General features: G+C 37.3%; 1 protein-coding gene across 3 annotated transcripts in view; it reads left to right on the top strand.

Annotated features, from left to right (window-relative positions):
• Window positions 1–11,598, top strand: part of LOC101859152 — a 43,867-nt gene extending 32,269 nt beyond the window's left edge. For all 3 annotated transcript variants that reach the window (XM_013079137.2, XM_013079136.2, XM_013079135.2), the window contains exons 17-19: window positions 2,417–2,653; window positions 3,359–3,498; window positions 4,236–11,598. In XM_013079137.2, coding sequence (XP_012934591.1) covers window positions 2,417–2,653; window positions 3,359–3,498; window positions 4,236–5,385 — 1,527 coding nt within the window. In that variant the 3' untranslated portion in view covers window positions 5,386–11,598. The remainder of the gene's footprint in view (window positions 1–2,416; window positions 2,654–3,358; window positions 3,499–4,235) is intronic.
• The last annotated feature ends 1,687 nt before the right edge of the window (window positions 11,599–13,285 follow it).

Below are 13,285 nucleotides of genomic sequence, written 5' to 3'. Positions count from 1 at the left end.
AAAGAGGAAATTTACTCGTTAATCCAATCTGTATGCTTTGCATAGCAGTCTGTCAAAATGATTTTTTGAGAAATACTGAAAGTTTCAAAGAGATCTTCGAACTACAAGAATTCTAAAATATGAAGAATACAACCCGGGGGGATACTAAATGACCCCAGGGCGTAGGGATAGGGTTAATATAGACTCTCTCTCTTCCTTAGCTGGTTGTGGATGACTACTTGGGTTTCATCTTTTTCTTCTATTTTTTTCTTCCTTTGCTATCAACTTATATTATTGTACTTGGTGAGATGTGACTCTTATTGTGTAGAGATGCCATAAATTACAAACTTGGTTTTGTTTGTGCTGCTGCTATTGTATAAATGTGTTAAAAGTCTTCTTGGTCAGTGCAAATCAGATCAGTGCAGGAATAACGTAAAGTCTAAAGCAGGTTTGTGTCTGTAGTCTTTTTATGTTGTGATTACTAGTTCTCTGTGCTACTGTCAGGAATAACTTGCAAATCTGGAATCCTCTTTTTACAACTGAACATTTACTTTCTTTTTCTAAACACGGCGTCACTTTTCGCCCGATTCTGTAACTTTTAGTTTGCGAGACTCAGCAGCCCGCCGGAGCTCCCCGGCTCGGGGTCACGGGGTTATGAGCCCTGAGGCGACTTTGCCGGTGTCGGTCGGGAAGTTCGCATTTTTGACTATGTTTAAAACGATATAACTTCTTCCCCATCCCACACAGCAAACCATTACGCGGATGTACTAAAAGCTCAATGTCTTGAGATTTATTCTGCGTTAGAATGGTTAGTTTCTGTGCCTTAGTTTTTGTTCTAGACAAGTGTTTGTAGAGTACCCAATTTGTCCTATTTTAGTTACAAAGTTATGAATAAATGATTGTTATTTTAAAAAAGGCACGACAGATCTCTCCAAATTCTGTGTTAAACTGACAACGAATATCATGTCTTTTACCATGAGAAATCTTAAATCTGCGGTAGTAGTAATAGTCAAGTTATAAGAGAAGAAAGATGCACATCTGCATATTTTAACTAAAGACGATCAGCGTTAGCTCTTATTTTACTATTAAACAAGAGAAAGTTACTCTGCGTTTGTTCATAAATCATGCTGTGTCTGTGGCAGCCTGCATACAACTAAAAAGATATAATATAAGCGATTTAAAAAACCACAAAACCGTGTAAATACATGGGTAGAGATAAACTTTTAGTATGGAATAAAAATAATGACAGCTAAAACATTCATTCTTAGTTTTTGTGTAGGAAATATGCGCGGACACAATTATGAATGTAAAGAAATCAGTCACATTGTCAGTTATTGCAAATGGTCATAGAAACGTAAAAAAAAGCTGGAAAAGTCTGGTGCTGATTCAGTGTCCCAGGAAAGCTAGAAATTATTCTTATAACCCAATTACGAGAAGTCATCCCTTTTATTCAGTCAACTTACAAAACCTAGACTTAGCGTTTTAAGAAAAGTAAGCAATTTCTGGAGTGTAACAGATACTGTTCGTGTATTAGATCTACGTTGAAGATATATTCTAGCACTAAAATCGATTTGTACTTTTCATTGAGAAACTTCATGATAACTTTTATAAACTTTCGAGAAAATATGCGAATATTCATGATTATATTAGACACATAAAGTTGTATTTGGAGGAATTACTTCGTAGCGAATTGTGTGCCCGATGGATACAATTGCAAAATTACAGCCTTCTATTATAAGCCCAGATACCATCTTTTCTGAGTATCTGCACCAATGCTATGTCGTTCATATTCCAAAAGTTCGACAGATTTTGACGAGGCCTTTTTTTTATATTGATTTTTTTTCATTCACGCTAGTCCCCAAAAAATTACAATTTAGCATTGCCGACTCCAGCGCGTCTAACTAAATAACCAGACAAGTTACAACGTCCGTTCTTTTTTCAGTCTCAAGAGCAGAAATGCGTGCTTTGGGTGCACTAAATGAGAATTACCATAAATACAAGGATACACCTTAAATTGTACGTTGAAAAGTACCAGAAATGAAGTCGGCCCAGACAGAGCGGCCACAGGGAGCTGACCCCCGTGATCCCGACGTGATAAGGCGCCCGGCGGGGAACCCCCCGCGGCAACTAAAATTCCACTGCCGGTGCGCCCGTGTAAAATGAACAGGTTAAGTGAATGTCTCTCTACTAGTGTACTGTCTGCTGATTGACTTCATTTTTTCAATACGTTTTGACTGTTCGATGACTATAAACGAACCTGTCAGGGTTTTTGGTTCATTTCATATTTGGAGTAAAATTTGTTGTAGAATCAGCTGGTTGAGCATCAGTAGGTGAAATGGACTACTCTAATTATTTTTTTACTTGTCTGGCTTCCTCCACTAATCATATCAACCACTATGCGATTCCCCTAACCCCACATTGCAATTTTCTTTTACAGGTTCGCAAGTTGAATGAGATCGTGCATTGCTGTCGGCAAACAGATCCTATCCGAGTGGAGTGGGCTCTGGAGAATGTTCCAAACCAGGTCCCTAGCAGCGTGTTCCAGTGTTGTTTTGACATCATGCACGTGCACGAGTCGACACGGGACTACGAGACAGCCCTCCACGAGGACAGCGATGATCTCATGAGAACATTCTACGTCCGCTACCTGGAAGTCAGCCCAGTGGCTGGGCAGGTCTGTCACATACCTTTTATTTTAATTCTGGTTGATTTGTTTTGGTTTTAAAAAAAATTTACAACTACATTGTTTTGCAATGTGGGATTGTTTATTTTCATTGTACTAGATCTAGAGCGGTTAGGAATTTGCAAAGTTATTTCACTTCGACACATCAGGGGTCATTTAGTGCCGGTAAAGGTAATTAATGGTCTAATTTAACAGACTGATATGTAAAAGACGGATGTTTCTATTACCTTCTTTTTTTTTTCTTTCTTTGAAATGGAAACAGTTGCCATGTCAAGTAATTTGAAATTATGTAATTCCTAAAATGATTTTCAACTCTATGAAACGAATTCATCTTCACTGCTAAGTTGTTTTGCTAATCAACTGTTGTGTATTGAACCATGTGGATGTACTTTTTCTAGGCATTCTTTTGAAATTGTACAGCATAAAAGCTTGCTGTTGAGCAGGAATTTGCATAATACGAATGTGTTTGTTCTTTTGCTGACTGTCTGGTATTCAGAAAAAACTATTTTAAAATTTGAAACCATTAGTAATTCCTATATTTTGCAATTGTGAAAAGGGAGATTGACTCTCATCTAATAGCAAGTGGTAAAAGTCTTCAACTTTCACTACTGTACTTTGTCTTCAAATTGTTCTTGTCAGTGTTTACATATTTGTGGAGTTTGAAAATTTTGCTAAAATTTCTGTTTTCTTTTCCAGGTGACCACTCATGAAGCCCCCAACGTCCGCCGTGGTGACTTGAAGAGAACGTTGTCACAGCTCATGGACGTTGGTCAGACAGAACAGATGTGTAAAGAGTTTGGCATTCCAGGCAAGGACCTTGGAAACTTCAGGAAAAAGTAAGAGTTTTGATATAGACTCGCATGAAACACCTGTTTAGTCCTCTGTTCTCAAGATGTTAATGCTGTTTTGCGCGGTTTGTTTTGGAAATTTTTTATTGGCCTAAAACACATGAGATTTAAATGATGGGAAAAGACATAAAAGCTAGCCCACAGTACTTACTACTATTTGTTATGCATTCTTACTTTTGATTTTAATTGAGGACCTGCAGATTGGCTCTGGCAATGGGTTTAGAGTAAAAGAAGATTTAATTTATTTCTTCTTGTTACACAGTTAGTAGAACATAACACCATGGATATGTATCCCTATCAGGTTGTCTGTATGGCCTGTCGCTTGTCGATCTCAGCAAGAGTTATGAATAGGGTACTGAAATTTGGGCGACCGAGTTGGACAAGACAAAACTGTTAAAACTCTTGCTGAGGGGGATGGGTGAAAGAGAAATGGTTTTGTGCTGTAATGTTTACTGTGTCAGATTATTGTTCAAACTACTGGGGTAGGTTCTTGCAAATGAGTCGGGCATGAATGGTTTCACAGTGTTTCCATAGCTTTCATTATCTTCCCTTCCCTTGATTTTACATTATGTTACCATTTTCCCATTGAAACTTTTTTTCTTTAATAGGTCTTTGTTTTAAGTTTTGAGCTATGATGTACATGGTTGAAAAATGTTAACCTCACAAAATTGTGGATAAGTGTGGGCAAAGACTGAACTATCTTTTTTTATGCATTTTGTTCTCAGATATTCTTCGGAAGAAAAAATCCAGATGGGACTGGTGGATGAATGCTTGAAAAGATATGGCCACGATACATTTATCAGACAGCTCCCAGCAGTCCTACAAAAACTTCAACTCTTCCATGTTCTGAGTCAGCTGGAGAGTAATAAAATTGTGGTTGATGATCTAGCTAAATTTGAAGGCATACCAAAGGTTAATAATGAAGATCCAAGGGCCAATAATACACAAGCAAAAGTTAGTAATATGCAGCATAATGCTGTACCTAAGTCCGGCGTAGAAAATGTGAGGCCAAAGAGTCTTGTCAGTGTTGATGAAGACACAAGGCCCAAGTCTCTCTACCATGAAACCTCTTCTGAAGCGGAGAGGCATCACAGAAACAGGTCCAAGTCCCCCGCCTCACAGAGGCCTCGCTCAACACGAGGGAGGTCTGTTTCTCCACACCGTCGAGGCAGCAGACAGGAGAACCCCAATGGCTACAACAGCAGACAGAACTCTTGTGAGAGAAGACTGTCTCGAGAGCGAGTGTCTCAGCGAAGTGATGAAGTTTTCGTCCAAAGTGAAATGCATCCTCAAAGTTATTCTAAGCATAGACGTAATTCATTACCTTCAGGACGAAAGCGTGACTCACCTCCACCAGATTATCATGATGAAGAGGAAGATTTTCACCTGAGACAACATCCTTATTCAGACCATGGTGCTTCTGAAGAAGAACAGCCCCTTAATCCGAAAAAGTCTTCCAGTAGTGGTTCAGACTCATTCCTCCGAGGTGGATCGATAACCTCACCAGATTACGTGTCACAACCTCTTAGTTTCCCATCGAGGTCCACGGAGGGTTATAGCGTCATAGCCCAAGCTGGCTCAAGGGAGTGGGATAATGTTTCTGATGATGATGAGTTTAGCCAGACTTACAAGAAAGAACTTGCCGTGCAACAAGAGATGAGAACACCGTACTATCCTCAGGCCGCCCAAAGTGCTTACCCTGAGGTCACAGAGGAACTGTTACCATCTAGTAGTGGACCTTCAGCATTCCCGGACGGTGGTCATGCTCGCAGAGAAAGGTCCTCCTCCAGGAACAAGTCTAGGAACAGGTCAGTTTCTCCAGGGCACGAGCAGACCAGCAAGAAGGAGCTCTATGGTGTGCAAACTGTTGTTTAGTTAGTGCAGCAATGCTTTGTGCAGAATGTCTCTGTGTTTCTCTGTCTCTGTTCCATTTTCCCTCAGGTTTAAAACTTGCTGAACAGTTGTAATTGTGTTATATAGTATGATCTCATTCATAATTGACTTTGTTCATTACACTTGTTCCTTGATAAAGAAGGTGGAGATCACTGGCCTCCAAACCTGATTTCCTTACCTTGTTTGTTTTGTTAAACTCGTTCATATCTTCTGGTCTGCACCAATGTGTATGATGAGCGCATTGGTTTACGTGCTCATTTTTTCAGCTCCCTGTTCCTTTGATATTACTGATCTTTTGCTTTTTATATGTTGGCCTTCTAGACATGAAGTCTACTTTTATTGGCAGCTATTTGATTCTGACGTAGACTACTGGCACTTCTAGGGTTGACCCAGGGTTTGGAATTCAACGAATTACTGACTTTAACTAGCCTGCTGGAAATGGAAGCCGTGTATTGTCTCCGTGGAACTTCATTGCTTTAAAAAACAAGACCAGACTAAATTGGCTCCCAGAATTATGGCCTGTTATCACAAGGTGGTATTAGCTTTTTTCAGTTCGGCTAAATAATAGGAAAAGTTTTCTTCACTTAAGCAATATCCATGTTGGATTTCAAGTAAGGGACATTAAATTGGTCCTCAAACTTCAAAGTTTCTAACTTTAAGAAGCTTATTTTTTAAAAATTAGTTAAAATATGTTCATTATTCATTTGTGTCTCTCAGTTTCGTTAAAACATGAGTGGGACACGGTGGTTCCTATTTATGTTTTGGCATTGTTCTTTGCGGCACGTATCAAAACATTTCAATAATGAGTCAAGACTTTTTTGTGTAACTGGAAGTACTTTTTTAATGTACATGTTTACTGCTTATATAGTATGTTGATAACTACTTTTACCACCTTTCTCAGCTTATGTCCACATGTAAGTTACAAACATACAAGTGAGAATTTGTTCCTAGAAAGCCCTTTGGATGACGAAAGGTTTTTATACTGCACTTTATAGTTTTCTTATGAATGTAGAAAAATCATGTCACAATGCACAGGTGATTTGAGGGCTCCCTTGGTAGGCCCTTCTTCTTTTCTTCTCTTCTGTTGTGTTTGTCTGTTATCTTGCTCTTTCCTTGCTCAAAATGTCTGTTATTGTGTCGATGTTCTTCTCTTTTCTCAAACGTAAGCTAAACTAAAATGTCATCATGCTCGAAGGTGGTCATGTGTCAAATTCAGTGCCAGTCGGATCTTGAAGCAGATGTCATTTTGTAATTACAAGACTATCGCTTCACCCCCCCCCGGGGCGGTGCTACTGTCAGAAGTGTCTCTAGACCATTCCGAAAGAAGTTACATTAACATGTTCTTATGCACAGTAGAATTGTAAATGGGCTGATTCATCAATGTCATTCTCACAACTGTGCCCGAACTGCAACAGTGAACTGCTGCTTTTTCTTTCCTAATCCTTACCATCGTAATTTTTCGTCTACTTCTTTTGTATGTTTGTCACACTCTTGTGACCCTCTATTTCTGGGGAGCGCAGTAAAAACTCTACTAAAACTAAAAGACAATCGCATTTGGTATTCCTGTATAATTGTTAATTTTTTAAAGCATATTTAAACAATAATTTAGAAATTCCTGCTTTTTATTACAGTTTTAATTGAGGAAAGTACATGTACATTCTACATCATGTACTGGTAACTGAAAAAGTTGATTTTTTTCTTAATGTGATATATAAAGGGTTTCTTGAATCTTACCATCAAATCATCTCATTTGGCCTTCATTCTATGCTGAGTTTATTTCCAATGAACTAACATCTGGGTTGTAATTGTTTATGCTTTTCACAGAAGACGCGAGTTTGATTCAGGCCTGGTGAAGTTATGTTATAGAATATCTCGACCTTAATAGTAGGATACTGTATTCCGCTCATCTTGGTTAGCCCTGACAGGCAGGGTTGTAATAGCCTGAGTCTTAAATGATCCAAACTGTGTTGATAGAAGCATAAAACATTTACAGCCATATTTCTGAGTGGTTCTGATTGAAGTTGATGGGGGTTATGATGTGAGGTCATGAGTGGTAATGTTCTTCTAGTTTTCCCACAGTGTCAAAGAGAGGCTCATGTTGCATATTGTAACTGTGCTAGCATCTTTGCCTTTTTAGTCATTTTTAAAGTAGTAAAATAGTTTAAGGTTGTTAAATGGAGACAATTTTGTTTCAAGCCAAATCTCTTATGTGTCAAAATAGTGTTGTGAAATGCTTCATTGCATTAATTCGTTAAGGACACAATATGTTCTGGCCATATGACAACGCTTTAAGTTTGAGGCACTTTAAAAAAGAAGCGTAACTTCATTATTCACTCTTATTTTTCTGTCATATTTTCTCTATCTGAACTTTAAAAAGTTGGCAACAACATGCATGCCATGAAATATGCAAGGTCGTATTTCTGATTCGTGTAGGATAATTCAAAATGTACCTCAACTTTGCCTTTGGTCTGCTGCTGATCGGACATATGTGTCCGCTATGTCCTCAAAGAGTTAAGTGATTTATGCCTGTGATGCTAAGTATTGTGGCAGATCAGTTTCATTTTGATTTAGATAACATTTTGGCTGTGTGATGATATTATTCCTGATGAAAATGTGCGCAGAAGATGAATTACGTTGATAGGTTGATCTGGTCTAAGTCAACTTCTAAAACAAGCTATACTTTTTACACATTTGTTGCCCTCTCTCCACTTTGTGCTATTGGCAATTTGATGGAGGTCAGGGTCAAGTTTGTCAGTTCTGAATAACATTAACTACATGTAGTTGTGGTGTTTATCAAGTTTTAGTATAAGCGAATACAATTGATTATACTAATGTTTCAGTGCCAATTAGTTTTGTATCATTGTTGATAGTTTAGTCGAAATTTTCACAGTGATATTTTTATAACACTACCTTGTGATTGAATGTTCATGCTATATATATATATATATATTTGTTCTCCAAATTTAGGTCCAAAACTGAGTGAAAAAAATAATTGAAATACACCACTAATGAATTTTATGACCTCCATAGGCTCTTCTATGTATCGATATGGTAAGACTGTAACTCACTCCTTCCTTGAGTAGTGTTGTTAGGGGGGGGGGGGGGGGGTTTACTGAGCACTTTCTGTCTTCCTGTTGAGTTCTCCTGCCAACAAACTAGTCCACCCTTTAATGTTGTCAGACCAGCTTTTCTTTATCATTCTCTTTTTTGACTACCTTCTACAGTTATGTGTTCATCCAAACCATGCGAGTTTTCTCCTTTTTACTGTAGCTTGTAGTGGTTTGTATGGTTCAATATTATTTTGAATTGTTGTCCACACATAATTTTTTTCTCTTGTTCTCTTTATAACAGATACATAGTAATTTTTTTATATTTTTCATCTGAAGCAATGGGATTTTTCTTTCTGTTTCAGCCAGTAGTGTAGAAACATGAAAAGGTCAAGGGATTTGCATAGTTTGAATTTGATTTGGAAGCAGATCTCGGTGCTCTTCCAGTTTTTGTAAAGTTTTGACATATATAGCTGTTGCTCTTTATTCTGGCCTTAACTTTGTGGGATGTTGGTCAATCTTCTGTAATCCATAAGCCAGGGTATTTGAATTCATGGACTTCTTCCAGTTTCACATTGCTCGTTGTTATTTTAGCTTGACTTCCTTTGGTAGGGTTGACCATGATTTAAAAATTTTTCCTTTGCTCACCTCCATTCCAAATGAGAAAAAAAACCCACACTGTTGTTCAATTTGGTTGTTAGGGCCTGTAGAGACCTCTATGAGGTCCTTATGATTTTCAAATTAGAGGTTACATATAATGATATATATGCTTCACCTCCCAACTGATATGGTGGTATGGTGTTCATAGAGGTCTTTCATAATTCTTTCAAGAAATAGATTGTATAGAGTTGGGAAGAGTCGACAACCTTGTCTTACTCCAGGTTATGGAATATCTCACCCTTTACATTGTTTAAAAAAGACTGAGTTATCTGCATTGTTGTATAAAGCCTTTATGTTGTAATGAGCCCTTATTCAATATTTTTCTCACTTTGGACATGCCACAGAACCTCATGTCAGACTCTGTCGAAGGCTTTCGTTGAGGTTGGAGATGATTTAGTTTAACTTGGAGCATTATATTGCTTAGGTGGCTAATGAGTCTGATACTTCTCAAGTTTTAGCATTGGTGTTAGTTTCTTTTGTTAGATAGGGTAAGGGGATCACAAAGGATTAGGTCCATTTTTAAAAGGCTTATCTGTACTTAAAGGATTAAAAGTATTTTTGTTTTTGATTTTGAGAAAAATTACAAATTCTGCTATGAACCCAGTGAAGTAGTGGTCGGCTAGTGCCATAAAGACCTGTTTAAAATAACCGCTTAAACTGTCTATTTTTTTCTTCTTTTTTTTGGTACAGTTGGTACAGTTCTTAGGTTTGTAAAGTTTGTATTTGCTTTCGATGTTGGGAGAATAATATTTTTAGATGTTATTTTTAGATGTTCTTGTCTTAATTGTAGATGATCTGTTGTTCTTGACAGACTTTTGTTTTTTTACTTTTTACTTCCTATTATGAGCAACATCATCTGCACATATTTTACGAGGATCAGATCACAGGAAGTGAAATGTTGATATGGCAATGAATGCTTATGTCGTTGTGACTTATGGTTGTGAATGGACAGTGAGTCTGGAAAAGTTGTGAAGCTAGTAGATGCTGCTAATGTGAAGATTAGAAAGTGCCATATTGTGAATGGAATTCAGTAGTCTTTGGGCTTGTGTTCAAATGCTACATGCATGATTCAGATGGGAGTGAATGTACATTCATAATCCCTCGTGACTTGTTCAACTCTTGTTTTATGTCATATGTGCATGCATTTTTGTGATTTCCTTACAATGGGCCTTATTTACTAATGTACAAAACTTTTAGAAATAAATTTGATGTGAACTTCTTGCTTCCTTCAACAAAACTTTTTAAAATCTGTGTTAATAGTGCGAAAAGTGTTTTCTGTAATTTCTAGTTATGTTTAAATTGTATATTACATTCATGTTTTTTAGAGTAGTTTTACACCAAATATTCTTTTTATGTATTTACAATGAGAACTTTTGGATATGTCAGCAAATTTTTAAGAAGGCTTACTTTGCAATGTAGCCTGATTCTATGGTGGCAGATGCAGGATTTAAGTGTTGTCCCACTCCACTTTGCATTTACTGAATAAAGTATCGTGAGTCGAAAGTTTTTATATAAACAACTAAAATACTGTTTCTTTCTTCTTTTTTGTCATGAGAGAGAGAGAGAGAGAGAGAGAGAGAGAGAGAGAGAGAGAGAGAGAGAGACAGAGACAGAGACAGAGACAGAGACAGACAGACAGACAGACAAACAGACAGACATACCATGATATCACAATGAGTGCTTGTGTAAGTTGATTTTGTGATTGTGCTGTATGTGTGGGTTACTCTTGGTGAACAAGTACATGTACAAACTACAGCCCTCAGTTATACATGTATTATATTAAATTTCTTGGTAGATGTTGTTTCAAAGTAACTTCATATTTTTTACCGAGTGGAATCCTGTCATGTGCTTCAAGAATGACTTTAGATTGAAGGTATTTTTTGAATACTATAAAATTGATAGGGATTATCACTAAATTGTCAGTGTTATCATATCATTTGTACGAATCAGCCACTTTAAAGGAGTAATTGGAAAGACAAAAAGATCCTGCAGTTTACCCAAGTGCACATACCATTAACAGTATTCTCTCAGAAAGTGACCAGTCTCCGAAAACTAAAATTCAAGAATGTTTTCCCATTTTCAATTTTGAGGGAGCCGGCTAGGTAAATGCCGCCATCTTGGATTCTGCTTTTATGCTTAGTTCTGAATTGGAAACATGAAATCCCTCAAAAGGATTTGTGACATGACAAAATGAGTTTTCAAAAATGTGTTTTTGAACATGGATTTTCTTTCTGTGTAAACCTTTTTTGTACTGTATATAGATAATAGATGTGAGTGAAATATTATACATGTACATTATGTTAAGATACTCTGCAGTGAATAACAGTCGCCATTTCCTCTGCATATTGGAAGAGTAAAAATACATTTGTAACTTTTTTATATTTTTACTGTACAATCAGTTCTTGTGCCAAAGGACAGTTCATTGTAAGCTTTGTTCATGAGCTGTAATAAAGAAACAGAAGGAGGACGTATGTCTTACTTCATCATGCTGGACCGTCTGAGTCTGAATGTCTGCCACTGTGCCACAATATTTTGTCCTGGACTTGCAAAAATTAAAAGCTCAAGTCAGAGAGGGGTTCATATAATTATTTTTCTGGTCCTTCATAGTCTTTTCTTTTCTCAGCTAGGTTTTATAAATTAATTGGGACTAATCTAACCTCCACCTTCAGAATGACTTACATTGTGTCTAACAGGGTGTTACGCTTTTGACTAAAACAACTACTGTATTCTCTTCGTTATAAGCAACAGACATCCCTGTTTGAGCTCTGATGGTGATGTCAAACAGCACAAGTTGTGAGTTATGGTTTACCAGTCTTATTGTAGGTGTTTTACACCTTTATCAACACAATATACATGTAGGTCATTCCGGAGGTAGACTGCTTCTAACCTGCCTAACAGGACCAAGCTGGGCAGAGAGAGATCGAGCGAGAGAGTGAGCGAAGGGAGAGAGTGAGCGAGAGATAGATAGATAGAGAAAAAGAGATAGTTAGATAGAGAAAAAGAGATAGATAGATAGAGAAAAAGAGATAGATAGATCTAAGAGAAAAAGAGATAGAAAGAAAGAGAGAGAGAGAGAGACAGACAGAGAGAGACAGACAGAGAGAGAGACCATCAATGATTTATTTATAGAGGCACCAGCCTTCCATGTCCAGGTGCTGTTTTAGCCTGAGAGAGAGAGAGAGAGAGAGAGAGAGAGAGAGAGAACCAACATCCTAGCGGAGATTTGAGATATTCGGTAATAATAATTCTTACCATATACGAACCGAGCTTTGATCTGTGTGTTGTGGTGAAGGGCCCAACCACTGCACCACAGATGCTGGTGTTTACCGATGATAGTGTTAAATAATTAAACGTTTTCAGAATTTTTCGCTCTGGTTTAGTTGGTCAGGTCTGCTCTGGAGTTGGCATTTATGCATTCATCATCATCATCATCATCATCATAGTGTAAAGCGCATAGAGCCTGCTGTTGAGCGGGGATATACGCTATACAAATGCTATTTATTTATTATTATTATTATCATCATCATCATCATTATCAAAAAATATTGATAATAACACCGAAGCAAGCTACCAGCCTAACCACAAACCACTAACAAACGAGCAATTTAAATATTCCAACGGACAAGTGACATCGAACACATGAACTCAAAGAGAACTGCAATAAGTCGAAAGGGAAGAATTACATGAGTTACTATTTCAGCACACACAACCATTTGTCACGCATTAATTTATTACGGCATGTAATATTAGTACAAGTTTTTAAAAATTCTTTCGACAATGATTCTTTGCATGGTTTAAAATTTAAAAGCAAATAGGATCAATTCTAATAAGGATATTCTCATACTATTGCCTGTCAGAACGTGGTATCATGTTCAATGTGCATAATGTCAAGGGAAATTAACTAATGATGACATAATATACATATACGTAAAAGATAATACATTTGTGTACGCCAATCAGTCAGAATATATGAAGGTTAAGCGCGGAAGAAGGAAAAGATGAACACAGTCATACGTAACATTATAATGGATTCATTGCATCAAAACCATTTTTCACTACATCCTCCCCCCTTCCACTTTTCTATTCCATTTCAGCATAATATCTCTTTCCTTCTTGTCTTCTTCCCTGTATCGCTTTATTTCTCCCTCTCTCTCTCTCTCTCTCTCTCTCTCTCT

Source organism: Aplysia californica, unplaced genomic scaffold (genome assembly GCF_000002075.1).
Source record: "Aplysia californica isolate F4 #8 unplaced genomic scaffold, AplCal3.0 scaffold00041, whole genome shotgun sequence".
Lineage (NCBI taxonomy): Eukaryota > Metazoa > Mollusca > Gastropoda > Aplysiida > Aplysiidae > Aplysia > Aplysia californica.
Note: the sequence above shows the minus strand (reverse complement) of the source record. Positions and strands in the feature narration are given on the sequence as shown.